We start from the raw sequence: 27,575 nt of genomic DNA, 5'->3' as shown, positions 1-27,575 counted from the left end.
TCTCAGAGGCGTGTCCATACTTTCAGTGGTCACTCCAGGTGTCAATATCCAAACCTGACCACTGATTGGTTTGACCCAACTTCCTGGAAAAAATTCACTTCCATGTCAAACCACGACAACTATCAAATACATCCCAGCCACCCAGCTCCACACAATCCCCATCCTACCGCTCCAAACTGGGATCCCACTTCTCCCAATCTCCTTCCAACCCCATCTCAACCTGGCGGCTGTGGAAACAAGTGAGTTTGGAGTGGGATTGAGTTTTTCTTAGTTGGGAACAAGCCATTTTGAGGAGGGATTGAGCCCATATGAATTAAAATTGAGTTGTTTTCAGTGGGGTTGAGTTGTTTTGAGGTGACCCTCTTGGCTTTCGGAGGGCAAAGAGATGGAGTACACTGCCCAAAATACCTCCAGAACACACATCTATCCTCCAGAATATTGTCCCCAACAAGGATCACAGGGAATGTGGGTCACCAGGGCTGTGCCCAACCTGGGTCCTGCAGTGGGGGATGGAGCTGGAGCAGCACACGAAGCTCTTCCCGCACTCGGGGCACTCGCAGAGCTTCCCTTACCGGTGCCTCCGTTGGTGTTGGGTCAAGGTAGAGCTCTGTGAGAAGCTCTTCCCACACTGGGGACACTCATAGGGCCTCTCCCCAGTGTGGATACGCTGGTGGGTGATGAGGTGGGACTTCTGCCTGAATCCCTTCCCACAGTCAGGGCAGCAGAAGGGCCTCTCCTCCGTGTGAACCTGATAGTGCTTGAGGAGATTGGAGCTGGTCTGAAACCTCTTCCCACACTTGGAACACGCGTAGGGCCGTTCCCCAGTGTGGCGCACCTGGTGCTGGATCAGGCTGGAGCTCAGGGTGAATCTCTTTCCACACTTCTCACACTTGTAGGGCCTCTCCCCAGTGTGGGTCCTCTGGTGACTGACGAGGTTTGACTTCTGCTTGAATCCCTTCCCACAGTCGGGGCAGCAGAAGGGCCTCTCCTCTGTGTGACTCCGGTAGTGCAGGAGGAGATCGGAGCTGGTCTTAAACCCCTTCCCACACTCAGAACACTCGTAGGGCCTCTCCCCAGTGTGGATCCTCCGGTGCAGGATCAGCTGGGAGCTGTACCTGAAGCTCTTCCCACACTCCAAGGACTTGTGGGGCTTCTCCCCATCCTGGAGCTGCTCATGGACCACCAGCTCTGAGCTCTGGTTTGATCTCCGGCCGCCTCCCCAGCCCAGGGTGGGTCTTTCCTCCTCAGATCCCCGTGATCTGCGTTTGCAGCCCCTCCTCGTGCGGCATCTCCGGGGCTTTTCCTCCCCGTTGGGTTCCTGTGCCATGGAGCCGCTCAAAACGGCCTCTTCCACGAGGTTCTGCCGTGGGGATTTGTCCTCCCTGCTCTCCATCCTCAGCTCCTGCTCTGGGAGAGGAAGGACAAGGAGAAGGTCTTCCTCTTGCTCGCAGCCTCCCAGGGGCTGGGAATGGGAAATTCTGGTTTGGGGAAAACAAGGGATGAGCATTTTGCATTTGAAGTACCCTCTGCCCGAGTCCATCTCCAGAAGTCCCCAGCCACCTGGGCTCCATAAAAACCTCCCAAACACCAAGATTCAGCCCTGAAAAAGCCTCCCAGGAGCTCCCCGTCCCTGCCCCTCCTCTTTGCTGTTCGGGCTTCCCCCCTGTCCCAGCTGCTGGGGGTCACGCTTGGATTGGGGGTCCCCCTTCTCCTCGGTGCCCGCCCTCCCCAGGCTGCTGGGAGTCCCAGCAATCCCAAAAGCTCCCCACTCTTGGCTCTCCCCATTTAGGGCTGCCGGGGCTTTTTGGGCTCCCGGGCTCCCTTCTCCCCTTCTTCTCTGCTTTGGGCTGCAGCGGCTCCAAGCAGTCCCCCCCTGCCCCTCTCCAGGCTCTTGAGGGTCCCGCCCATGGCGGCGCTCCCCCCTCTCTGGGCTCCCCACTTTGGGCTCCTGGGGGACACAGGGCTCTGCTCCTCCAGGCTGCCTCTGCCGGCAGCCGCCACCGGGACCCCCAATGTCCCCCCAAGGGGCCTTTTCTGCTCAGCATTGCAGTTCTTCATTCTCCAAACATCCCCCCAAAAAAACCCAACCCAGGGACCCCCCAGGATATCTGGGCCGAGCTCCCCCTCCTCGCTCACCTGCGGGATGGGGGGCGATGATCCCACACGTGGGGGCTGCGAATTCAGGGACGGCTCGACCGCGGGCTTCCTCCTGCTGGCCTTGATCCGCCTTTGTCCCTCCTCTTCCTCTTCCATCCCCCCTCCTCCTCCTCCCTAACCCCACCTCCTTCTCATCTTCCATCCATCCCCTTCCACCCCTCCTCTTCGATCCCCCCTCCTCTTTTTCTCTAAGCCCACCTCCTTCTCCTATTTCCATCCCCCCTTTCCATCCTCTATAAGCCCACCTCCTTCTCCTCCTCCATCCCTGCCCTTCCCTCCCTCCTCCTCCTCCCCCAGGAGCAGCGACACCCTCGGTGCCCCGTTCCCGCAGCCCTCGCAGCCCGCGGCAGGAGCGGGGATGGAGCCGGGCCAGGTCGGGATGGGCAGCGCGGGGCTCTCGGCTGCTCCCACCCGCTGTTCCAGGGGGGAACCCGGCCCGGGCAAAAGGAGAGGCAAACTGGGAAAACTGGGGGCTGCACATCCCAACTGGGCCTTGCTGGGGACCCTTCCTGGGCACTGCCAGCCCTTGGGGCTCCTCTCGGGACAGCCGGGAGGGGGGAACGCACAGAGGGCTGGGGGATGCCAGGAGTGGCAGCACTGGGAGGGACTGGGCTCTACTGGGATCATACTGAGGTCATACTGGGAGTGACTGGACTTATACTGGGAGTGTCTGAGAGTGACTGGGAACACACCCTGCACATCATCCCCCATACTCGGGGTGAGTGGCAGCAACTGGAGCACGGTGGGAGCAAATGGCATCATACTGGCACTGACTGGGTTGATCTGGCTGGAGGCAACTGGGGCCCCGGGAGCCCCAAACCCCTCCATCCCTAAATGGGGAGATGGAAAAGGGGGAGCTTTTCAAATTCCTGGGACTCCTGGGGAGGGTGGAGATTGAGTAGACAGGGAACCCCAATCCAAGCGTGACCCCCAGCAGCTGGGACAGGGGGGAACCCTGAACAGCAAAGGTGAGGGACCAGGGGCAGGGAACTCCTGGGAGGCTTTTCCAGGGCTGAATCTTGGTGTTTGGGAGGTTTTTATGGAGCCCAGGTGGCCGGGGATTTCTAGAGATGGACTTGGGCAGAGGGACCTTCAAAGTCAATGTGCTCATTCCTTGTTTTTCCCAAAGCAGGATTTCCCGTTCCCAAGCCTTGGCTGCATGGAGGAGGAGGCTGTGAGGAAGAGGAAGATGCCCCAAGACAGCCAGGCAGGTGAGGAGGAAGTCAGTGCCCCTTTCCCCCTCTCTCCTGCTCCATCTCCCAGCCCAGCACGGCCCCCAGCTGCAGGACAGCCCTGCTGCCGGATTATGGGAAGAGCTTCAGGCAGAACTCCCACCTGATCCAGCCCCAGAGGATCCACACCAGGGAAAGGCCCTACAAGTCTGGGGAGTGTGGGAAGGGTTTCAGCTACAGCTCCCACCTCGTCATCCACCAACACAGCCACACTGGGGAGAGGCCCTACGAGTGTCCCCAGTGTGCAAACAGCTTCTCCAGGAGCTCTGACTTGACCCAACACCAACAGAGGCACCAGTAAGAGAAGCCCTGCGAGTGCCCCGAGTGTGGGAAGAGCTTCGTGCACTGCTCCACCTTCATCCCCCATTGGAGCACCCACCAGTGCCCTGGTGACCCACATTCCCTGTGATCTGTGTTGGGAAGACACCTGGCTGCTTGTCCTATTGGTTTGGCCCTGATTTTCTTTTGATTCATCTTCTTCCCTTTAAAACAGACAAAACTGGGGTAAAAGTCAACAAATTCATCAAAGGCATCTTAAGCCTCACTCTTTGCTATTGTTTCAGGGGAATCTGGGATTCAGGGAGATACTTGGGAGGATCTGCACCACGGGCCATGCACACCCTGAGATCCTCTGCAATTTCCCGGTCTCTGAGCACATCTGGAGGGGCAGCTGTTTGGAGGAGGGAGGGCCCTGGAGCAGCCCCAATAACCTGGTCTTTAGCCTGAATCTCATCCATGACATGGACAAGCACTGCCTCCTGAAGATGCCACTTTCCCGTTGGGAAACAGCCCCACCTGACCCAGCTGTCCCTTCTCCTTCCCCCAGAGATGGAAGGAGAGGCTGTGCTGAAGGCTGAGTTTCCCAGAGCAAGCAGTGGCCCATTGGCAGCCTCTGCTGCAGGAAGGGAGGCGATGCCAGGCACAGTCACAGGAGGTAATTGCTGTGCCTCTGGGCCTGAGCCCTGCTGAGCCTTGAGCTGCCCTCCCTGTGGCTTTGCAGTGTGGGCACACAGCATTACCTGAGCCCCTTGCAGTGCTCACTTCCCCATAGAAGGCGATCCCAGCACACCATGGAACATTTCCCACCCGTGCTCCTTTCTAGACTGGGACCATGACTTGCATCATTTGGAAAGACTGGCAAAACACGGTTTAAGGGTCTTGAAGCTTGGTGAAGGTAGGTTATCAGCAACCCTTTCCTAACAGAGTAATCATTCTCCAGAGTGATATTCATGTGTGATTTCCTTTAAGATGCTTTGAAGTTTGATGGATTTTGGAAATCCTGTCCTCCAAATTTCTACTCCTGTGCCCAACAGTGATCCCACAGGATCGCTGTCAGTGGCAGGAAGGAGCATTTAGCTGTCCATCTTCCTTCTGCGTGCAATTCCACTGTGTCCTTCTCCAGGCTTTGTGCAGCCACAGAGAAGAGCAGAGAAGGAAGGGGCCGGGCCCAGGGCTGTGCCCCGGGGCTGTGCCTTTTGCAGCTCCTTTGCCGGCCCCGGGGTGCCTGAGCTGCTCCTGCTGCTGCTGCCAAGCCCTGGCCCTGCCTGGGGCTGGGTTTAGAGCTGCTGGCAGCTCCAGGGAATCCTTTCTCCCCCGAGGACGGCCCTGCAAGGGGCTCCTTCCATGCCAGTGTGGGGCCACCGCAGGCACGTGGTCCCCCTGGCCCTGCTCCTGAGTGGAAGGCAGAGCTGAGGGAGTGCTTTGGAGGGCACCAATCACCCAGGGGCACTCACTGCCACTCTGGCCTGAGGGGGACATGGAACATCTTTATGTTAAGGTCCTTCTCCATGGAAGAACTCAGACACTGGAGACATGAAATCCCTGGAGGCAGCCAGACACCTGGACCAGATGCTGAGGGATCTGGAGAGACGCCGTGGTGGGTGCATTTCCCTCAGCCTTCCCCTGGGACTCAGCAGCCGGGGGCTTTCCCTGCACATCTGGACACGCCGTGCCCGGCACAGAGGGAAGGGATCCATGGCAGCCTGGCTGCCCCGCTGCTGCTTTCCTGCCCTGCAGGGCTGTTTCCCAGCCTGGCCTGGCTGCAGCTTCTCCCCAGCCTCTGCAGGAAGGCATTTGGCATCAGCTGGCAGGGAGCCCAACCTGCACCATGGGCCCGAGATGCCTGCAATTTCCCGGTCTCCGGGTAGATCAGGAATGGCACCTGTTTGTAGAAGGGAGTGGCCTGGCCAATCCCAAAAGTTTTGATGATTTCCTGAACCATGAGTTTGTCCAGTATTGCCTCTTGAAGATGCCATCTCCCAGAAGGGGAACGGCTCCATCTAATGCAGCTGTGCCTCTTCCTGTCTCCAGAGATGAAGCGAAAGGCTGTGCTGAAGGCAGCATTTCCTGGAGGAAGCAGTGGCCCATTGGCAGCCCCTGCTGCAGGAAGTGAGGCGATGCCAGGCACAGTCACAGGAGGTAATTGCTGAGGCTTGAGCTGCCATCTCTGCTGTGTGGCAGTACCTGCCCTCCAGGGATGTTGCACAGGGCCTGCAAAGAGTGTGGAGAGTGGCCAGGAGCCAGCCCAGAGCTCCCCAGGCCCCTGGGCAGCTTTGGCCATGGCCATGGAAATTTGGCCCCCACAGCCTTACCCGACCCCCTTGCAGTGCCCAGTTCCCAAAGGCACAGGGGGATCCCAGCAGACCAGGAAATGGTTCTGATCTCTGATCCCTTCTAGATGAGCATGCTAGCAAGGCTTCTCCAGCAGCTGGGATGGAAGATGGTTTGGAACCCTTGGGAGATTCTGCAGGTAACTTCTCAACTTGCCCTCAGTGAATAATCACTGACAACCTGGCAGGAAGCAGGTGACAGAAGCTCCTGTGCCTGTTGAGTTACAGGTGTGTCTGCAGGGAGGACTTTTCAGGCTCCTTTCCTGGTTGCTGCGCACAAGCCCGGCTCCCATCGCAGGGGTGAGTTGTGTGTCCCTGCTGACCCCACAGGCTGAGCCCTGCTTTTGTGGGATCCATTCCGGGGGAAATGGACATGCATTCTCTTAAGGTCCGCCGAGAGGGAGGAACAGATCTACTAAACACATGAAGTCCCTGGAGGCATCGAAACACATGGACCAGATGCTGAGTGATCTGGAGAGACGCCGTGGTGGGTGCATTTCCCTCAGCCTTCCCCTGGGACTCAGCAGCCGGGGGCTTTCCCTGCACATCTGGACAGGCCGTGCCCGGCACAGAGGGAAGGGATCCACGGCAGCCTGGCTGCCCCGCTGCTGCTTTCCTGCCCTGCAGGGCTGTTTCCCAGCCTGGCCTGGCTGCAGCTTCTCCCCAGCCTCTGCAGGAAAGCATTTGGTACCAGCTGGCAGGGAGCCCAAACTGCACCACGGGCCTGCAATCCCCTGCAATTTCCCGGTCTCCGGGTAGGTCAGGAATGGCACCTGTTTGGAGAAGGGAGGGCCCTGTGGCAGCCCCAAGAGCCGTGGCCTTTTCCTGATCCTTATCCATGTCTTTGAAAAGTAGAACTTGCTGAAGATGCCATCTCTCCAATGGGGAATGGTTCCACCTGATCCAGCTGTCCCTTTTCCTTTCTCCAGAGATGGACCAAAGGGCTTTGCTGAAGGCAGCACTTCCTGAAGGAAGCCGTGGCTCCGTGCCAGCCCCCGATACACAAAGGGAGGAGATGCCAGACAGTGCCACAGAAGGTGATTGCTGTGCCAGGCTCAGCCAGGCTGAGCAATCCTGCTGGGGTCCCTCCGTGGGAGACATGTCCCAAAACCTGGGAGTGGCTGCACGGGGTGCCCATGGTGGGGAAAGAGCAGAGAGGGAGAGCAAGGCTCCCGTGTGTCCTGACAGGGCCTGACTCTGTCCCCTGGGGCTGGGGGAGCTGTCCCAGGGCAGGGAGGGCCAGGGCTGGCTGGCAGGGGCTGCTCAGGGATGGGTTTGGCCCGTGTCCCTCGAAGCAGCGACTGCCCAAGCAGCTGCGCTGGCCCCGGGCTCTCCTCCCGGCCTGCTGGGCTTTGTTGGGTGGCACAGCCTGTGCCAAGGGGCAGCAAGGGGCCTGCAGGCCCCAGCTCTGGGGGAAACAGAGAACGTCCTGGCCGTATCCACCGTGCTGCCAGCTCGGCAGTGCAGCACAGCACGGGCTGACGCTCCCCACTGCTCCCACAGACGTTATCACTGAAACAGGAATATTTGCCCCCGGATCCAGTGCGCCTCCCAAGAATTGTCTGCCCCCAGGATGTGCGCAGGTCCTGCATGATAGGCACGGTGGTGACACTGTTCACCGTGCCCCTCGTGCTGATCGGCTGCTATCTTGGCATTCGGAAGCTGTACCAGAGCAGACGGTCAGTTGTTGATTTTTCTCCACAGCTTTCTTGTAACTCTGCTCATAGCATTGGTAGCCTGACTCGTAGTCATGCTGCACTGGAGCTGTGGCCAGTCCGTGGTTGTCCAAAGAACTCTGCTGAGGGCTCTGCTGCTGCCCAGTGCTTTCATTGGCCTCTTCATTGCTGGGCCTTGTCCTGGGGGGCCCGCTGGGGCTGCAGCCAGTGCTGGCTCCCACTGAGGCTGCCAGGCCAAGAGCAGCCCCGGGGGCACAGGGCAGAGGCAGAGCAAGTTCTCAACAGTCTTTGGGCCACACAGCTCAGGACAGGACAGTGCTTATTTAGTAGCTCATGTAAAGTTTCATGGTGACAGTGATGTTACCGGACAAGCAAATCTGCTGCAGTTCAGTGTTCAAACAAATCCAACCTGATGAAGGTTTGGCTTTGGCCTTGAGGCTTTGCTCTTTGTGTGAGCCCTGTTCTGGATTGATTCCCACTCAGTCTTGGAGCCTGTTTTGGGTGAAGGCTCATCCCGGCCCTGACCCTTGGCAGTTCTGGGCTCAAAGGCACCGCCGAGGCCGCACTGCATGTGACTGGGCTTCAGGGCTCCATTAGCAAAGGGCTTTGAGAAGTTTAAATTACTGTATTTATACTCTTTGGTTTTCTTTATGGAATTCCTTCCTTTTTTTTTAAACTTAATTTTAAAAAAACAAATTCTTTTCCAGTGCTTTTTCCAGTTATTTGATATAGTGAATGATGGCTGGACCATCGAGGATCTGGTCTCGACGGTGGTAGCTCTATTCCCCTTCCTCTCTTTTCTCTCTATTTCCCTTTTCTGTCCCTTCTATCGCATTTGCTGTTGGTACCTAAATAAAGATGCATTTGTTGTGATTCAAGTGATGGTCCCTTGCCATTTGCAGTTTTGCACTTTTGGGATCGGTTAACAAACCATCACAAACACCCCGCAAGAGTGGATCGTGACAGGTTGTGGGGGATCCTTCGGGCTCTTGGATGGGGGAGGGAGCGGGGAAATGGAATCAAGATGAGACAGGGATCAGCCAGCCCCACGCCAGGCAGCGTTTTCTCCTCTGAGAGCTCCTCTGAGCTGAGCGAGCTGCTGAAGCCTGCGGAGCAAATGAGAGCCGGGACTGAGGGAAAGGCTGGCTGGGAAGGAGTCAGATAAACCCGTGTGGGCATTTCCCTTTCCAAGGGGCTCCTGGGGAGACAAAGGAGACAAGAAGGATTCCCCACCTCACGACATCTCCTTTTTCCCTTCAGTAGCCCTATTGCAGCCACTGCTTACAAGAGTTTACTTGATCCCCTCGATGCCAGGGAGCACCAAGAACTTGAACCTTGCTGGAGTCCAGCCCTGCCTGCCTGTCACCGAGCACAGGGGAAAGATGCAGAACCTGGGCAGGGGTTGAGCCAAATTGGCATTTTGCCACTTGTGATTTCCTCCCAGCTTTTGCAGCAGGGCGACAATCCCATCGCTGCAAACCACTCCCTTTTGCAAGGCACACGTGGACCTCGCTGGAAGCTCAGGGCTCTTGAAGGGGCTGCTGCAGTCAGCAACAGGAGCTGTTGTTGAACTTTTCACATTGCTTAACCCCCCCTGCCAAATGCCATCAAGTGGCTGAGGAAGGACACAAAAAGATTACCCTGGAGGAAGGGAGGCCAAAAGCTTGGAAAAGGATGAAAGAAATGCTCTGATCATGACGATGACAAAAAAATAGAACGATTTATTTCTGACAGCAAATGAACACCCGCCGCCCTCCAGCCCTCCCAGCCTGGCAGGCCGAGTGGAGCCGTTTCCATGGCATGAGGTGCTGGCAGCCTGCGGAGAGAAACCAGAGAGCCACGGTCAGTCACAGAAGGCTCCTGTGCCCTGTCCTGCCATGGCCTGTGCCCGGGCCAGGCTGCTGGCTGTGCTCAGAGCCCAAACCTCCCGAGCCATTCTCTGTTTCGAGAGAAGGGCAGCGTGGCAGGCCACGTTCCACCTCCTCCGCTTCAGCACAGCACAGCAGCCTCCTCAGCAGCTGCAAGGGTGGGATGCCCGTGTGCCCGCTGCCCTCTGCCCGAAGCCCTTCTGCCAGCCCAGCTGTGGAGCCGGGTACCCACCTCTGCAGACCTGCTGCCAGGAGAGGAGCTGATCCCACACGCGGTCCTCGTCCTTCTTGAAGGGGATGTCCCTGCAGGCCGTGGCCCCTGGGGTAGCGCTGGCACTGGATGCGCTCCACGGACGGTGCAGGCGCTTCCCCATGCGGTCCGGGCACCAGGTGTAATCTTCCTGGGAAAAACAAAGAACAATTGCATGAAAGTCAATTCAAAACAAGACCTGGAAACAAGAAAAACCTACACAGCCTGTCACCGTTTCATGGGCCTGAGGAGGGTCTGACCACTCCATGCGAGAATGAAACCTGTCCATGGGTGGGGAAAAACCCCACCTTTCCCACCCGTAAACGCACCCCTTCCTCGAGGGCCTGCAAAGCAGACCAGCTGGGGCACGGCTTCGGAACCCGTCCCCCTCTGCTGCCCCCATCCACATGGATGGATGCTTTGTCAGGCTGGCTGCCCCCGCCCCAGCCCGTGCCAGACTGGCTGGCAGAAGCTGTCAGCAAGGCCAGGAGCCGGCTCCCCTTCCACAACATCTGTCCCCTGTCCCACCAAAAAGCAGCTCGGCAGCCATGGGAAAAAATTAATATTCCCCAGCGCCGCCGAGCGGGGAACCTGCGGCGCGTGGCCAGGCCGAGCCCTGCCATGCCTGGAAGCACGAGCATCCCCCCGCCCCTGCGCCGGCTGGGGACTCATCTTGATTTCATCGGGGCGCAGAGCGTGTCCTCCAGGAAGGGGCCGCAGCCAAAGCCGCTCGGCTTTGCCCCGCCAGCGGCCAGCTCCAGGATGGTGTTCCCAGCTCCACGTGGTGCTCCAGAAGAACACGCCAGCTGTGCCTCGGCTTGCGGGGACATCCCGATGCCATTGAGCTGCAGGGGAATGTTTCCCCTGTTCCAGTCCGTGGCACCTTCACCGCACTGCCACCACTTCTCCAGTGGCACGGGGAGCACTGAGCCGCTCCCTCCACAACTCGCCGGGGACCAGCGGAAGCATCTCCTCGGCTGCGCTCTCTCCTCCGTGCTGCGGCCGCAGGGAAACGCTCCGGGGTTTTCTTGGAGTGCCACCAGACACGTGCAGCTGGTACTTGCTGGGCTCCTGGATCCTACTGAGCACAGGGATGGATCTCTGCTGTCTCCTGGGCCAGGCAGGGCTCCTGCAGCCAAGAATGCTCAAAAAGGTATTCCAGTGATGGCCTGTCTGTGGGGTCCATGGATAAACACCACCTGATGAGGTGCTGGCACTCTGCAGAAAGGAAACAGAAACCGCCGCTCAGCGGGACAAGGCTCCTGTCCATGCTCTCCTACATTCCACGGTGCCCAGGCCACACTAGGAGTGCTCAGAGCTGCAGCCAAATGCTTCCCATCGATCCTCCCTTTTGGAGGAGAGCAGCACAGAGGCACACGTGCCACCTCCTCCAGCTAAGCCCAGGAGCTCAACCGCCTCACTAGCTGCAAGAGCAGGATGCTGATGTGCCAGCTGCCCCCTCCCAGCCCTGTTCCTCCTCCCGAGCCCTGAAGACGCAGCCCCACCTTGAGACACCCGGGGCGGGAAGAAGAGCTGGCCCCGGACGATGTCCTCGTTTGTGTGGAAAGGAAGCTGCCCGCAGACCAGGTGATAGAGCAGGATGCCCAGGGACCAGATGGTGGCTGGCTGGCCATGGTAGCAGCCAAAGAGGATCCACTCCGGTGGGCTGTACTCCGGCGTTCCTATGGGTCACAGGCACAGCTCATCAGGCCGATGCTGCTCCCTCCCTTCCTCCCTCCCTCCCAGCCCGCCCCCGTTCCACAACAGCCAGCCCCTGCCCCGCCGAAAAGCAACTTGGCTGCAGCCGGCTGAAGGAGGATTCTGCACCCTCCCCTCCCTGTCTCCCTCTTCCCCCTCTGCCAGCCAAGGGGGGAACCTCCGCTGCCCGGCTGGGCCCCGGCTTTGGGCTCACCTGACATCCGGGTGTAGAACGTGTCCTGGAGGATCGTGCCGCAGCCGAAGTCGATGAGCTTCGCCTCGCCCGTGGCCAGGTCGACGAGGACGTTCTCGGCCTTGATGTCGCGGTGCAGGACGCCGCGGCTGGTGCAGTGCCGCACGGCCTCCAGCACCTGGCGGAACAGCCCCCGCGCCACGGGCTCCGTCAGGAACCCCCGCTCGTGCAGGAAGTCCCAGAGGTCCTGACAGCGCTGCGGACGCTCCATGACCAGCGCGAAGCCGTCGGGCAGCTCGAACCAGTCCAGGAGCCGCACGACGCCGCGGAAGCCAGGGCACGACACCATCCACAGCAGCGCCAGCTCCAGGGGCACCAGGGCGCCGTTGTGCTGCGGGGGGACCGCGATGCCCTCAGCGGGGCCGATGCTGCGCCGCGCCTCGGCCACCCCCTGCCCGGCCCCGCCGCCGCTCGCCATTGCACGGCCCGGGACGCTGCGCGGGCCCCGCTCACTCCCCGCTCGCTCCCCTCGCAGCCTTCCGGCTGCCACCCTGCCGGGCCTCGCCTTAGCCCCGCCCGGCACGCCCCGCCGCCTTCTCCCGCTGGCCCCGCTCACTCACCAGCCGCGCCCACTCCGGGATGCGGTCGCGGCACACTCGCTTGATGGCCATCTGCAAGCCAAGGCGAGCGCCGGGCTGAGCTCGCTGCCCGCCGCCCGCCGCCCCCTCCGCTCGGGCCCCGTCTCTTACCGGGGCGCCGTCGGCGAGCCGGGTCCCGGAGTAAACGCTGCCGCAGCCGCCGCTCCCCAGCAGCGGGCCCTCCCGGTAGAGCTGCTCCAGGGGAGGCTTCTCCGCCCGTGCGGGCGGCACCGCGCTCCCGCTCTTCTGCCCCGGCAAGCCGAGCGCCCGGCGCGCTGCTGCTTGCCGAGCCGCCCCGGGCTGCGGCGGCTCGGGGCCGGCGGCCGAGCTGACGAGCGGCGGAGCTCGGAGCGGGGAAGCCGCCGGCGACGCTGTCGGCGACGGGGCGGGCGCGGGGCGGCAGCGGGGCGGCTGCGGGCGGAACCGCGGCAGGGGCTTCGTTCGGGGCCGGGGCCTCGGCCGGGGCCGGGCCAGAGCCCGCGCCAGGCGGAGCCAAAAGACCGCGCTGCTCCGCCAGCACCAGAGCGAGCGGCACTTCCAGCGGCGCCACAGCCAGTACGGAGAGAGCCCGGCGGAGGCGGCTCCGCGGCGGGACGGGCAGGGCCGGGCACGGGGCGGCCCCGCCGAGGGGCGCCTTGCGGGACGCGGCATCAGCCGGGCTGGGAGAGGCGGGACACGGACGGGACGGGACGGGAGTGGAGTGAGTGTGAGAGGGAGAAGGGGATGGGGAGCGAGTGGAAAGTCGAGCGGAAAACCGATCGAGAGAAGCGCTGCTGCTGCTGCTGCTGCTGCTGCTGCTGCTGCTGCTGCTGCTGCTGCTGCTGCTGCTGCTGCTGCGGAACCGCCGCAGCTCGCGAACGTTCCTCCGTTGCCTCCGCGAACCCAACGGAGGAGTCGCCGCGCGCCCCGCGGAACGAAAGAGAGAAACAAACAAATGAAACCCCAAAGGAATTCCTATTAGAGAAGTAACCAAATCAAACAATGTAGCAATAAAGAAGAGTCTCGGCTTGTGGCTTCTTTCTTTTTTTGGCTGAGGTGTAGCATTTAATGGGGAAGAATTGCCTCTTCTGACAGTTTCTGACAGAAGTTTCTGGACAGGAGTGCAGCATTTAATTTTCAAACAGAAAAGGGAAATTGTGTATTAAATTAATCTCTTTTCATCTTCTGTTGAGACAGTTGCAGGCTGCCAAAAGACATGGTCTGCAATGTGGAACTTGGGGCCAAGTTTGTTTTTCTGCCAGAGGATGAGGAGGGGAAGTATCCCAGAATCATGGAGTCGTGGCATGGTTTGGCTTGGAAGGGATCTGAAAAATCACACGGCTGCAACCCCCCTGCTGTGGCTGGGCACCCCTAACACTAGCCCGGCTTGTCTAGAGCTCCATGCAGCCTGGCCTTGAACACTGTCAGGGATGGGACAGCCACACCTTCTCTGGGCAACCTGTTCCAGGAGACTCTTTTTTCTGAATCCCTCACCTAAACCGACTCTCTTTCCATTTGGATCCATTCTCCCTTGTCCTGTCCTTGCCTGCCCTCCTACAAAGCCCCTGTCCAGCTTTCTTGTAGGTTGCCCTCAGGTCCTGGAAGGCCACAGTTGGATCAAGTCTCAGTCTCTTGCCCAGGCTGAAGAAGCCGAGCTGTCTCAGCCTTTCCTTGCAGGAGAGGAGTGTTATAGCTACATATTATAATATTGGCTTTTGCAAATATTAAAATGAATTTTATATGTGTGATGTTCAAGTAACTTTGTTCCAAAGATAAAGTTTCTAATTTTGTTGTTAATTAAGCTTAGACATAGTAGTGCAATAGCTGACAGAAGTCTGCTTGTGTTAAAATGCCTGCTTGGATGGGATAACATCCAATGAACACAGGATGAGGACACCTGCTACAGATCTGCCAACGATCAGCACTCACCGTCTGAAGGCAGTGTGGACCAAGGCCCGAACTGGAAGTGATAAAGAGAAGGAGCCAAACCCCAGCCAGGAAACACGCATGCTCTGAAAAGGGGGACCCAAGGAGGGGCCATGTAAAATAGTTCCTGGAAAATGTAAACTAGGTTATGGATATGCATAAGGGGCTGTGAATAGGCAACAGGCTGATATGAGGGAAAAGGTATTTAAGGGGGATCCCCGAAGGTAACAGGGTGCTCTTGGCTGAGTGCCATGATGCACCTGGCCATAAATAACCTTTGCTCTGTGGTCCTTGTCTCCCATTGTCCTTTATTAAACTTTTTACTTTTTCACAGGAGAGTGAACGTGTTTTTCACATGGGCTACACATGCTTATACACAATTCTTGGAAGACTAGTAATTTTTTACTACAATGATTGGGTGAATCAACACATAAACAAACTTATCAATTTTGCAACATCTCTTGCTCATAGAAGTAGATTCAATCTTCTTGATTCAGTCTTCTTGCAGTCTTCAAAGCTCTGTTTCTTCTTGCCAAGGCATTCTGATTATCAAATCTTTTATGCTAATCAGGTCCAAAGTTCATCAACTCACTTCTGTCCTGGCAGCATGGCTGTGTCTATGCAAGCAGGGAAACACTAACCGAGAGAATTCCACTAAGGTGAAGGTGGCCTCAGCCTCCCGTGACCGAGCTGCCGGGTATGATCTGTCAGATCCCCTTGAAGGAGCCTCTAGTATGTATGCCCAGGGAAGAAATGGGAACCAGGGCTAGAGGGGCCCTGCCTCGAGCCAGGGAGAGGCACGGGAAAATCGGATCTTTTGGACAGTGTGGATCCGATGGCCTGGCACATCAGAGCCACAGAAATATGAAACCTTAGCTGATACTGGTGCGCAGTGTGCCCTGATACCATGGGGACATGTGGGGGCAGAACCTGTTTCCATTGCCGGGGTGACGGGGGGATCGATCACAGCAATTGACCCTGTTGGGAGCCGAGGTGAGCCTGACTGGGAAGGAGTGGCAGAAACATCCCATTGTGACCGGCCCAGAGGCCCCGTGTATTCTGGGCATAGACTTCCTCTGAAATGGCTACTACAAAGACCCAAAGGGACTCAGGTGGGCTTTTGGCATAGCTGCTGGAGAGGCAGAGGACATGAAGCCGTTGAACACCTTGCCTGGACTATCAGAGCACCCATCTGCAGTAGGACTCCTGAGGGTGGAAGAGCAACGAGTGCCAATTGCCACCTCGACAGTGCACCGCCGGCAGTATTGAACGAATCGGGATGCCGTGATCCCCATCCACAGAATGATCCGTGAGCTGGAGAGCCAAGGGGTGATCAGCAAAACCCACTCACCCTTCAGCAGCCCCTCTTGACCTGTACACAAGTCTGACAGAGAATGGAGATTGTGGACTATCATGCCTTGAATGAAGTGACTCCACTGCTGAGCGCTGCTGTGCCCTACATGCTGGAGCTCCAGTACGAGCTGGAGTCCAAGGCAGCAAAGTGGTACGCCACTGCTGACATTGCTAACGTGTTTTGCTCCATTCCTCTGGCAGCAGAATGCAGGCCTCAGTTTGCTTTCACCTGGAGGGGCGTGCAGTACACCTGGAACCGACTGCCCCAGGGGTGGAAGCACAGCCCCACCAGCTGCCATGGACTGATCCAAGCTGCACTGGCAAAGGGTGAAGCTCCAGAACACCTGCAGTACATCGATGGCATCATTGTGTGGGGGAACACAGCAATGCAAGTATTTGAGAAAGGAGAGAGGATCGTCCAGATTCTGCTAGAAGCCGGTTTTTGGAGAATGCACATTCCTGAGTAAAACCCAATTTTGAGCCCTCTCAACCTGGTCACCCACAAAAAGAACGATTTCCACTGGGGCCCTGAACAGCAACAAGCCTTTGCCCAGACCAAGCAGGAGATCGCTCATGCAGTCACCCTTGGCCCAGTCAGGACGGGACCAGAGGTGAGGAATGTGCTCTACTCTGCAGCCAGGAACAATGGCTTGTCCTGGAGCCTTTGGCAGAAGGTGCCTGGGGAGACTCGAGGCCAACCACTGGGATTCTGGATCCAAAGCTACAGAGGGTCTGAAGCCAAGTACACTCGCACAGAGAAGGGAATCTTGGCCGCCTGTGAAGGAGTTCAAGCTGCCTTGGGGGTGATTGGCACAGAAGCACAACTCCTCCTGGCACCCCGACTGCCGGTGCTGGGGTGGATGTTTCAAGGAGAGGTTCCCACATCCTGCCATGCCACCGACACCACACGGAACAAACGGACAGCCCTCATCACACAGTGCACCCGTACTGGAAACCAGAATCAGGATTTTGGAAATAAAAACTGGCCAGTAGGTGAAAACTTTGGTCTCAGTGACAAAGAGGAGCAAGAAGAAGTAACACAGGCTGAAGAAAGTCCACCATACAAACATCTGCCAGCAGAGGAAACACGCTACGCTCTTTTCACGGATGGTTCCTGTCGCATCGTAGGGATGAACCAGAAGTGGAAAGCAGCCGTATGGAGCCCCACACGACAGGCTGCACAAGCTACTGAGGAGAAGGTGGATCAAGTCAACTTGCTGAACTCAAGGCCGTTCAGCTGGCCCTGGACATTGCTGAAAGAGAGAAGTGACCAAAGCTCTGCCTTTATACCAATTCATGGATGGCAGCCAATGCTCTGTGGGGCTGCCTGGAAAGGTGGAAAAAGGCCAACTGGCAGCTTAGAGGAAAACCAGTCTGGAATGCTGATGAGTGGAAAGATGTGGCAAGCACATTTCTCTCTCTCAGGATTTTTTATTGAGGTGCACAGAGAGAAATGAAAGAGAAAACAATTTCTATTTCTGCTCCTTGTTTTTCTCTTGTGGAATGTGTTTGGAGAATTGTTTACCCAGAGTGAGCACTTGGTTGGACCATGGTGGATTGTTTGGGCCTGATGGCCAATTGGATCCACCTGTGTCTGGACTCTGGCGAACAGGGGCACCAGTTGTGAGGAGTGAGATATGATAGTTAGAGAAAGTAGCATGTAGTATTTAGTATCCTCTTTTATATAGCATATTAATGTATTATAACATAATTATAATAAAGAAATCATTCAGCCTTCTGAAATGGAGTTAGACATCATCATTCTTCCCATTGGGTTCGCTGACATCTACAACAGAAGGACATTGCCTCTCGGATGGAGAAGGTACCTGTGGAAGTCTGCCATGTAGATGCCAATGTCCTCAAGAGTCGGGCTAATGAGGAGCACTTAAACGAGCAGGTAGATCAGGCTGCAAAGACAGAGGTGTCAAAGATAGACTTGGATTGGCATCACAAGGGGCAGTTGTTCTGAGCTCGATGGGCTCATGATGCCTCAGGTCATCAGGGCAGAGATGCCACCTATAAGTGAGCACAAGACCGAGGGGTGGATCTAAGCATGGACAGGATTTCTCAGGTTATCCATGACTGTGAGACGTGTGCTGTGATCAAGGAGGCCAAGCGGGTGAAGCCCCTGTGCTATGGTGGGCAGGGGTCCAAGTACAAGTATGGGGAGGCCTGGCAGATTGACCACGTCACACTGCCCCAGACACGCCAAGGCAAGCGCTACGTGCTCACCATGGTAGAAGCCACCACGGGATGCTTGGAGACCTCCCCTGTGCCTCACAGCACTGCCCCAACACCATCCTGGGCCTGGAAAAGCAAGTCCTGGGGAGGCATGGCACCCCTGAGAGGACTGAGTCAGACAAGGGGACTCATTTCAAGAGCGGCATTGCCAACACCTGGGCTAGAGAACATGGCATCGAGTGGGTGCACTGAGACCCGTACTGGGGGTGCTCTGGGACCGAGACTGAGACCGAGGTCGGCATCGGGACCAGGATTGCTCCAAGACCGGTGCTGGGATCTGTACCTGGATTGCTCTGGGACCTCCGAGTTCACTCTGGGGAGCTTTGGCTGCACCCCAGAGCAGCACTGGGACTGGGAGGGACTGGGAGTGACTGGGAGGGAGCCCTGGGCAGCGTGGGACCCCCTCCGTTCACATCGTTCAGTGCAGTCATCCCGGTCCAAATGATCCCAGTTTGTATGATCCCAGTCTGGATGGTCCTGATCCACATGGTCCCAGTCTGTGCACCCCCAGTCTGTAGGATCCCAGTCCATAGGATCCCAGTCCCCATGATCCCAGTCTCCGTGGTCCTGCACGGCACACACTCCAAGGGTCTGGAATTCCAGTTCCCAGTCGGGAAATATCTTCCTGCCCTTGAAGGCAAAGCTCTTAAGAAGGGGCCAAAAGCCAAGTGCAGCAAGATCCTACAGTGACATTTCATTGCCAGCCTTCCTAACTTCACCCATGGTCATTGCAGCTCCTGCACTGGGAATTAAATCAGGGCAGGGTCTTTGGTGGCAGCTGCCCTGGCTCAAGGGAGACACAGAGAGAGAAAGAGAGCAGGCAAAGAGAGGCAGGAGAGAAAGGATGACACAAACACAATCAGCTGAGAAGGTGGCACTCTGCAAACAGAACTGCAACGGACTGAAAATGAAGGGGACAGAAATCAGTAAGTCTGAAAGTTTTATTCACTATCAAATACATCCCAGCCACCCAGCTCCACACAATCCCCATCCCACCGCTCCAAATTGGGATCCCACTTCTCCCAATCTCCTTCCAACCCCATCTCAACCTGGCGGCTGTGGAATCAAGTGAGTTTGGCGTGGGATTGAGTTTTTCTGAGTTGGGAACAAGCCATTTTGAGGTGGCATTGAGCCCATATGAATTAAAATTGAGTTGTTTTCAGTGGGATTGAGTTGTTTTGAGGTGACTCTCTTGGCTTTTGGAGGGCAAAGAGATGGAGTACACTGCCCAAAATACCTCCAGAACCCACATCTATCCTCCAGAATATTGTCCCCAGCAAGGATCACAGGGAATGTGGGTCACCAGGGCTGTGCCCAGCGTGGGTCCTGCAGTGGGGGATGGAGCTGGAGCAGCACACAAAGCTCTTCCCGCACTCGGGGCACTCACAGGGCTTCCCTTACCGGTGCCTCCGTTGGTGTTGGGTCAAGGTAGAGCAGTCTGAGAAGCTCTTCCCACACTGGGGACACTCATAGGGCCTCTCCCCAGTGTGGATGCGCCGGTGGCTGATGAGGTGGGAGTTCCTCCTGAATCCCTTCCCACAGTCGGGGCAGCAGAAGGGCCTCTCCTCCGTGTGAACCCGATAGTGCTTGATGAGATCGGAGCTGGTCTTAAACCTCTTCCCACACTTGGAACACTCATAGGGCCTCTCCCCAGTGTGGATCTTCAGGTGGCTGACCAGGTTGGATCTCAGGCAGAAGCTCTTCCCACACTCCCCACACTCGTAGGGCCTCTCCCCAGTGTGGGTCCTCTGGTGCCTCATTAGGTTTGGGTTGTACTTGAATCCCTTCCCGCAGTCAGGGCAGCGGAAAGGTCGCTCCTCTGTGTGACTCCGGTAGTGCAGGAGGAGATCGGAGCTGGTCTTAAACCCCTTCCCACACTCAGAACACTCGTAGGGCCGTTCCCCAGTGTGGATCATCCGGTGCACAAGCAGGTTGGAGCTCTGGCTGAAGCTCTTCCCACACTCCCCACACTCGTAGGGCCTCTCCCCAGTGTGGGTCCTCGGGTGCCTGCTCAGCTGGGAGCTGTACCTGAAGCTCTTCCCACACTCTGAGCACTTGTGGGGCTTCTCCCCATCCTGGAGCTGCTCATGGACCACCAGCTCCGAGCTCTGGCTCCATCTCCGGCTGCCTCCCCAGCCCAGGGTGGGTCTTTCCTCCTCAGATCCCTGCGATCTGCGTTTGCAGCCCCTCCTCGTGTGGCATCTCCGGGGCTTTTCCTCCCCGTTGGGTTCCTGCACTGTGGAGCCGCTCAAAACGGCCTCTTCCACGAGGTTCTGCCATGGGGATTTGTCCTCCCTGCTCTCCATCCTCAGCTCCTGCTCTGGGGGAGGAAGGACAAGGAGAGGGTCTTCCTCTTCTTTGCAGCCTGCCATGTGCTAGGAATGGGAAATCCTGGTTTGGGGAAAACAAGGAATGAGCACGTTGAGTTTGAAGGTCCCTCTGCCCGAATCCATCTCTAGAAGTCCCTGGCCACCTGGGCTCCATAAAAACCTCCCAAACACCAAGATTCAGCCCTGAAAAAGCCTCCCAGGAGCTCCCCGTCCCTGCCCCTCCCCATTGCTGTTCGGGGTTCCCGCCTGTCCCAGCTGCTGGGGGTCACGCTTGGATTGGGGGTCCCCCTTCTCCTCGGTGCCCGCCCTCCCTAGGCTGCTGGGAGTCCCAGCAATCCCAAAAGCTCCCCCCTCTTGGCTCTCCCCATTTAGGGCTGCCGGGGCTTTTTGGGCTCCCTTCTCCCCTTCTTCTCTGCTTTGGGCTGCAGCGGCTCCAAGGAGTCCCCCCTGCCCCTCTCCAGGCTCTTGAGGGTCCCGCCCATGGCGGCGCTCCCCCCTCTCTGGGCTCCCCACTTTGGGCTCCTGGGGGACACAGGGCTCTGCTCCTCCAGGCTGCCTCTGCCGGCAGCCGCCACCGGCACCCCCCAATGTCCCCCCAAGGGGCCTTTTCCGCTCAGCTTTGCAGTTCTTCATTCTCCAAACATCCCCCAAAAAACCCAACCCAGGGACCCCCCAGGATATCTGGGCCGAGCTCCCCCTCCCCGCTCACCTGCGGGATGGGGAGCGATGATCCCACAGGTGGGGGCTGCAAATTCAGGGAGGGCTCGACCGCGTGAATCCTTCTGCTGTCCTTGACCCGCCTTTGTCCCTCCTCTTCCTCTTCCATCCCCCCTCCTCCTCCTCCCTAACCCCACCTCCTTCTCATCTTCCATCCATCCCCTTCCACCCCTCCTCTTCGATCCCCCCTCCTCTTTTTCTCTAAGCCCACCTCCTTCTCCTATTTCCATCCCCCCTTTCCATCCTCTATAAGCCTCCACATTCTCCTCCTCCATCCCTGCCCTTCCCTCCCTCCTCCTTCTCCCCCAGGAGCAGCGACACCCTCGGTGTCCCGTTCCCGCAGCCCTCGCAGCCCGCGGCAGGAGCGGGGATGGAGCCGGGCCAGGTCGGGATGGGCAGCGCGGGGCTCTCGGCTGCTCCCACCCGCTGTTCCAGGGGGGAACCCGGCCCGGGCAAAAGGAGAGGCAAACTGGGAAAACTGGGGGCTGCACATCCCAACTGGGCCTTGCTGGGGACCCTGCCTGGGCACTGCCAGCCCTTGGGGCTCCTCTCGGGACAGCCGGGAGGGGGGAACGCACAGAGGGCTGGGGGATGCCAGGAGTGGCAGCACTGGGAGGGACTGGGCTCTACTGGGATCCTACTGAGGTCATACTGGGAGTGACTGGACTTATACTGGGAGTGTCTGAGAGTGACTGGGAACACACCCTGCACATCATCCCCCATACTCGGGGTGAGTGGCAGCAACTGGGAGCACGGTGGGAGCAAATGGCATCATACTGGCACTGACTGGGTTGATCTAGCTGGAGGCAACTGGGGCCCCGGGAGCCCCAAACCCCTCCATCCCTAAATGGGGAGATGGAAAAGGGGGGAGCTTTTCATATTCCTGGGACTCCTCGGGAGGGTGGAGATTGAGTAGACAGGGAGCCCCAGTCGAAGTGTTACCCCCAGCAGCTGGGACAGGGGAAACACTGAACAGCAAAGAGGAGGGACCAGGGGCAGGGAACTCCTGGGAGGCTTTTTCAGGGCTGAATCTTGGTGTTTGGGAGGTTTTTATGGAGCCCAGGTGGCCGGGGATTTCTAGAGATGGACTTGGGCAGAGGGACCTTCAAACCCCATGTGCTCATCCCTTGTTTTCCCCAAACCAGGATTTCCCATTCCCAAACCCAGGGAGGCTGTGAGGAAGAGGAAGATGCCCCAGGACAGCCAGGCAGGTGAGGAGGAAGTCAGTGCCCCTTTCCCCCTCTCTCCTGCTCCATCTCCCAGCCCAGCACGGCCCCCGGCTGCAGGACAGCCCCGCTGCTGGATTATGGGAAGAGCTTCAGGCAGAGCTCCCACCTGATCCAGCCCCTGAGGATCCACACCAGGGAAAGGCCCTACAAGTCTGGGGAGTGTGGGAAGGGTTTCAGCTACAGCTCCCACCTCGTCATCCACCAACACCTCCACACTGGGGAGAGGCCCTACGAGTGTCCCGAGTGTGCAAAGAGGTTTCAGACCAGCTCCACTCTCCTCAAGCACCAGCGGATTCACACGGAGGAGAGGCCCTTCCACTGCCCAAACTGCAGGAAGGGCTTCAAGCACAACTCCAACCTCATCACCCACCGGCGCATCCACACCAGGGAGAGGCCCTGTGAGTGTGGGGAATGTGGGATGAGCTTCAGCCAGAGCTCCAGCCTGATCTGCCACCAGAGCATCCACACTGGGGAGAGGCCCTACGAGTGTCCCCAGTGTGGGAAGAGCTTCTCCAGGAGCTCTGACTTGACCCAACACCAACAGAGGCACCGGTAAGGGAAGCCCTGCGAGTGCCCCGAGTGTGGGAAGGGCTTCGTGCACTGCTCCACCTTCATCCCCCATTGGAGCACCCACCAGAGCCCTGGTGACCCACATTCCCTGTGATCTGTGTTGGGAAGACACCTGGCTGCTTGTCCTATTGGTTTGGCCCTGATTTTCTTTTGATTCATCTTCTTCCCTTTAAAACAGACAAAACTGGGGTAAAAGTCAACAAATTCATCAAAGGCATCTTAAGCCTCACTCTTTGCTATTGTTTCAGGGGAATCTGGGATTCAGGGAGATACTTGGGAGGATCTGCACCACGGGCCATGCACACCCTGAGATCCTCTGCAATTTCCCGGTCTCTGAGCACATCTGGAGGGGCAGCTGTTTGGAGGAGGGAGGGCCCTGGAGCAGCCCCAATAACCTGGTCTTTAGCCTGAATCTCATCCATGACATGGACAAGCATTGCCTCCTGAAGATGCCACCTTCCCGTTGGGAAACAGCCCCACCTGATCCAGCTGTCCCTTCTCCTTCCCCCAGAGATGGAAGGAGAGGCTGTGCTGAAGGCTGAGTTTCCCAGAGCAAGCAGTAGCCCATTGGCAGCCTCTGCTGCAGGAAGGGAGGCGATGCCAGGCACAGTCACAGGAGGCAATTGCTGTGCCTCTGGGCCTGAGCCCTGCTGAGGGGACATGGAACAACTTTCTGTTAAGGTCCTCCTCCATGGAAGAATGCAGACACTGGAGACAAGAAATCCCTGGAGGCAGCCAGACACCTGGACCAGATGCTGAGGGATCTGGAGAGACGCCGTGGTGGGTGCATTTCCCTCAGCCTTCCCCTGGGACTCAGCAGCCGGGGGCGTTCCCTGCACATCTGGACACGTCGTGCCCAGCACAGCGGGAAGGGATCCATGGCAGCCTGGCTGCCCCGCTGCTGCTTTCCTGCCCTGCAGGGCTGTTTCCCAGCCTGGCCTGGCTTCAGCTTCTCCCCAGCCTCTGCAGGAAGGCATTTGGCACCAGCTGGCAGGGAGCCCAAACTGCACCATGGGCCTGCAATCCCCTGCAGTTTCCCGCTCCCTGGCACATCAGGAGCGGCAGCTTTTTGGAGAAGGGAGGGCCCTGTGGCAGCCCCAAGAGCTGTGGCCTTTTCCTGATCCTTATCCATGTCTTTGAAAAGTAGAACTTGCTGAAGATGCCATCTCTCCAATGGGGAATGGTTCCACCTGATCCAGCTGTCCCTTTTCCTTTCTCCAGAGATGGACCAAAGGGCTTTGCTGAAGGCAGCACTTCCTGAAGGAAGCCGTGGCTCCGTGCCAGCCCCCGATACACAAAGGGAGGAGATGCCAGACAGTGCCACAGAAGGTGATTGCTGTGCCAGGCTCAGCCAGGCTGAGCAATCCTGCTGGGGTCCCTCCGTGGGAGACATGTCCCAAAACCTGGGAGTGGCTGCACGGGGTGCCCATGGTGGGGAAAGAGCAGAGAGGGAGAGCAAGGCTCCCGTGTGTCCTGACAGGGCCTGACTCTGTCCCCTGGGGCTGGGGGAGCTGTCCCAGGGCAGGGAGGGCCAGGGCTGGCAGGGGCTGCTCAGGGATGGGTTTGGCCCGTGTCCCTCGAAGCAGCGACTGCCCAAGCAGCTGCGCTGGCCCCGGGCTCTCCTCCCGGCCTGCTGGGCTTTGTTGGGTGGCACAGCCTGTGCCAAGGGGCGGCAAGGGGCCTGCAGGCCCCAGCTCTGGGGGAAACAGAGAACGTCCTGGCCGTATCCACCGTGCTGCCAGCTCGGCAGTGCAGCACAGCACGGGCTGACGCTCCCCACTGCTCCCACAGACGTTATCACTGAAACAGGAATATTTGCCCTGGATCTAAGTGCGCCTCCCAAGAATTGTCTGCCCCCAGGATGTGCGCAGGTCCTGCATGATAGGCACGGTGGTGACACTGTTCACCGTGCCCCTCGTGCTGATCGGCTGCTATCTTGGCATTCGGAAGCTGTACCAGAGCAGACGGTCAGTTGTTGATTTTTCTCCACAGCTTTCTTGTAACTCTGCTCATAGCATTGGTAGCCTGACTCGTAGTCATGCTGCACTGGAGCTGTGGCCAGTCCGTGGTTGTCCAAAGAACTCTGCTGAGGGCTCTGCTGCTGCCCAGTGCTTTCATTGGCCTCTTCATTGCTGGGCCTTGTCCTGGGGGGCCCGCTGGGGCTGCAGCCAGTGCTGGCTCCCACTGAGGCTGCCAGGCCAAGAGCAGCCCCGGGGGCACAGGGCAGAGGCAGAGCAAGTTCTCAACAGTATTTGGGCCACACAGCTCAGGACAGGACAGTGCTTAATTTAGTAGCTCATGTAAAGTTTCATGGTGACACTGATGTTACCAGACAAGCAAATCTGCTCCAGTTCAGTGTACAAACAAATCCAACCTGATGAAGGTTTGGCTTTGGCCTTGAGGCTTTGCTCTTTGTGTGAGCCCTGTTCTGGATTGATTCCCACTCAGTCTTGGAGCCTGTTTTGGGTGAAGGCTCATCCCGGCCCTGACCCTTGTCAGTTCTGGGCTCAAAGGGACCGCTGAGACTGCACTGCACGTGACTGGGCCTCAGGGCTCCATTAGCAAAGGGCTTTGAGAAGTTTAAATTACTGTATTATTACTATTTGGGTTCTTTTCCAGTGCTTTTTCCATTTATTTGATATAGTGAATGATGGCATAATTTCCCCATGGCTGAATTAGAAAACAGTAAGTACTATAAAATGGAGTAATTTTTACACTCTTATGTCTTTCACAGACTCATGAAACCTATGTTGGTTTGATGTGACCTACAGAAGAGTTTTGCTCTGCTTTTAATTCCAACAAGCAGCAGAGCTGGAACCTGTTGAGAAGACTCTCTTCACTTCATAGCTAAAGCAAACTGTCAGCGTTCTTTTTTCCCAGCTCTGGGCAAGAAAATAAAAATCTATCAGCAGAAAATACTCGAGTGAAGTAACTGATATAAATTAGGGATTTGGTCTGTTTGCTCCCTAAGCCCTGAGTTCCTCAGAGCTGCAGCTCCCTGCTCTCTCTGCAGACAGAGGCTGGCTGTGGATGACAGTCACGTGTCTGGCCTGGTGCACACCAGGTGCACACATGAGCTGAGGGATCATCCCTGCACGCCCCATCCTGGAAGAACCGAGGTCATTGATGAATCTGACACGGTTTTATGGCATGGCAGCAAAAGAAGGCAAAAGAAAGGCTGCAATTGGTACCATTCCAACCCCTTGATATTTTGCCGTGTGTAATGGAGATAGGAACTACAAGTTTCCTATCCATGCACAATTTGCTGTCTGAGAGCACTCTGTTCTCAAAGTCACAGGGGCTTGCAGGTCTGTGTCTGAGATGCCTTTAAAAACAAAAACAACCTTTATGTGCAACACCTGTGTATCAAAAGTTCACAATACAAATCACAAGCTGATTTCTGCTGTTAAGTTGATGAAAAAAACCCCAAAAAGCAAAAGTAAAACCGTGACCAAATCAAACAGGCAAACACAACAACCACCAAGAAAACAAGAAAACCAACAGAAACATCCCCACAAATCCAGAAAAAGATAAAAATCAGGTGAAGGAGGCAGAGCTCCAAGAGCAACAAATGGGCAGAGGAACTACAGGAAGGACAGCTCATAAGAAAGGAGAGATAAGAAGTGGCTATGGCATCAAACTAGCCAGGGCATGTGAGATAGTCTTCTCACCCTTCTGAAAACAATCTGACATAAAAATGAACAGAAAAGAAATGATGACGATTGCGACAAGGGGAGTCTGCATGTTTAGCTTTAATATATGCATTGGGTGTGAGTTGTGTTTTCCATGTTAAGTCACATCATCTGGCAAGGGTTTTTTTCTGTGCAAAGAAAAATACTGCAGTGGAAAAGGAGGCCGGCTGGGAAAACATGAAAAGCAAGAGCTAAAAATAAAGTACTCATTTTTAATATGTGGTTTGGTTGGTTTGCTGGCTGTTCATGGGTTTTTTGTCTGTCTTTGAAAGCAGCCCCTGGGATGTTAATGCACGCAACAAGTCCTTTGTAAAGGGCTGTCTTTGCAAAAAACCTGCCAGTTCTGTGATGCAAGACAGAAACGGCTTCCCTTGGGCGACACCCAGGATGTTATAAATAAATTCACTTTCAAAGGTGGAGTTCTTAATGGTTAATTATTACAATAAGTTATTATGGATTGTTAATGAATATAATGAGTTGTTATATAATTCATGTGATAAGTTGTTGAGAGGAATGTACAGTTGTTTAAGTGTACGTATATGGCTACTAAACAGAGAAAGGGGGGTGGCAATAAGGTAAGAATCTTCTAGAAAAGTGACATCATAGGGCGATGACAGCAACTGGAACTATGATTGGGAAACGAGCCACCCAGTAAGTTTGCTGTGTTCCAAAATGATTGGTCAGGACTGCAGCATCTTACAGAGCAATCAGCCACCAAGAAAAGGACCGGTGGGCAAGAGGATCCAAAGCGCACCAATCGAGCACCCCCAAGAGACTTTAAAAAATCCCTGGGTGTGGAGCAGCCGGGCTCTTTCGAGGGCACCTCGTGCCCGCAGGAACACCTTGTCACACAGCGCTGTTAGAGCTACCTCTGGCTTGTGGAGCAGGCCCTAGGCTTACCCTTGTGATAAATTGAGGCGAATAATTTGATTCAGCCTTTTTAAGGTCAATTAGAATTTTATTAATTACAGCAAGCAGTAGCAAGCAAAACAGCGCTGGGTGGGTAGGGGTCTCCAAACCGCCCCTCCTGCAGTGTCCCACACTGCAGTGCCCCACACCCCACTGCCCTTATTCAGTCTCTTTTTATAGTTTCTTGGATGTTTCTTCATTCGCGTCTCTTGCGATAGCGGTGGGCGTAGCTTGAGCATCCCTCTGCATCGTGTCTGCGTTGTGTCGAGGCAGGTGATTGTTGGTTTCACAATCGGTTCCGGACAGTG

At 56.8% G+C, this 27,575-nt stretch overlaps 5 protein-coding genes and 1 pseudogene across 9 annotated transcripts; 3 read left to right on the top strand and 3 right to left on the bottom strand.

Annotated features, from left to right (window-relative positions):
* The window catches only part of LOC128783030 (zinc finger protein 850-like), a 281,788-nt pseudogene that overhangs the window by 9,834 nt on the left and 244,379 nt on the right, over positions 1 to 27,575 (top strand).
* On the bottom strand, positions 347 to 20,946 carry LOC128783067 (zinc finger protein 239-like). 2 transcript variants are annotated; one of them, XM_053933676.1, is made up of 2 exons: positions 20,860 to 20,946; positions 347 to 1,478 (listed from the first exon to the last, which is right to left on the bottom strand). In XM_053933676.1, the coding sequence occupies exon 2, from the start codon at positions 1,391 to 1,393 to the stop codon at positions 569 to 571; it is 825 nt and encodes a 274-aa protein (XP_053789651.1). In that variant the 5' UTR covers positions 1,394 to 1,478; positions 20,860 to 20,946; the 3' UTR covers positions 347 to 568. The 2 variants fall into 2 exon arrangements, with proteins under 2 accessions (XP_053789651.1, XP_053789650.1); XM_053933675.1 differs by lacking the exon at positions 20,860 to 20,946 and adding an exon at positions 2,137 to 2,200.
* LOC128783059 (uncharacterized) lies at positions 5,235 to 8,631 on the top strand. Its single transcript, XM_053933663.1, has 7 exons — positions 5,235 to 5,807; positions 6,067 to 6,138; positions 6,227 to 6,298; positions 6,387 to 6,485; positions 6,928 to 7,035; positions 7,502 to 7,677; positions 8,382 to 8,631. The coding sequence occupies exons 1-7, from the start codon at positions 5,672 to 5,674 to the stop codon at positions 8,598 to 8,600; spliced, it is 882 nt and encodes a 293-aa protein (XP_053789638.1). The 5' UTR covers positions 5,235 to 5,671; the 3' UTR covers positions 8,601 to 8,631.
* On the bottom strand, positions 8,669 to 13,202 carry LOC128783043 (serine/threonine-protein kinase pim-1-like). Of its 4 annotated transcripts, none has more exons than XR_008428970.1 (6): positions 12,433 to 13,202; positions 12,304 to 12,354; positions 11,705 to 12,074; positions 11,298 to 11,474; positions 9,315 to 11,010; positions 8,669 to 8,780 (listed from the first exon to the last, which is right to left on the bottom strand). XR_008428970.1 is itself a non-coding variant. In XM_053933634.1 (5 exons), exons 1-5 carry the CDS (start codon positions 12,970 to 12,972, stop codon positions 10,871 to 10,873), a joined length of 1,278 nt encoding a protein of 425 aa, XP_053789609.1. In that variant the 5' UTR covers positions 12,973 to 13,202; the 3' UTR covers positions 9,208 to 10,870. The 4 variants fall into 4 exon arrangements, 2 of the variants coding, with proteins under 2 accessions (XP_053789609.1, XP_053789610.1); XR_008428969.1 differs by lacking the exon at positions 8,669 to 8,780 and having other exon boundaries at positions 9,209 to 9,490; positions 9,775 to 11,010; XM_053933634.1 differs by lacking the exon at positions 8,669 to 8,780 and having other exon boundaries at positions 9,208 to 11,010.
* LOC128783057 (zinc finger protein 239-like) lies at positions 19,177 to 20,168 on the bottom strand. Its single transcript, XM_053933658.1, has one exon. It carries the CDS (start codon positions 20,124 to 20,126, stop codon positions 19,218 to 19,220), a length of 909 nt encoding a protein of 302 aa, XP_053789633.1. The 5' UTR covers positions 20,127 to 20,168; the 3' UTR covers positions 19,177 to 19,217.
* Positions 20,867 to 24,438, top strand: LOC128783108 (zinc finger protein 239-like). Its single transcript, XM_053933698.1, has 5 exons — positions 20,867 to 20,888; positions 21,177 to 21,252; positions 22,154 to 22,648; positions 23,348 to 23,446; positions 23,888 to 24,438. Coding segments are annotated over exons 1-5 (693 nt in total). The 3' UTR covers positions 23,889 to 24,438.

Source organism: Vidua chalybeata, unplaced genomic scaffold, assembly GCF_026979565.1.
Source record: "Vidua chalybeata isolate OUT-0048 unplaced genomic scaffold, bVidCha1 merged haplotype W_reject_10, whole genome shotgun sequence".
In the NCBI taxonomy this organism is placed as follows: Eukaryota; Metazoa; Chordata; class Aves; order Passeriformes; family Viduidae; genus Vidua; species Vidua chalybeata.
Note: the sequence above shows the minus strand (reverse complement) of the source record. Positions and strands in the feature narration are given on the sequence as shown.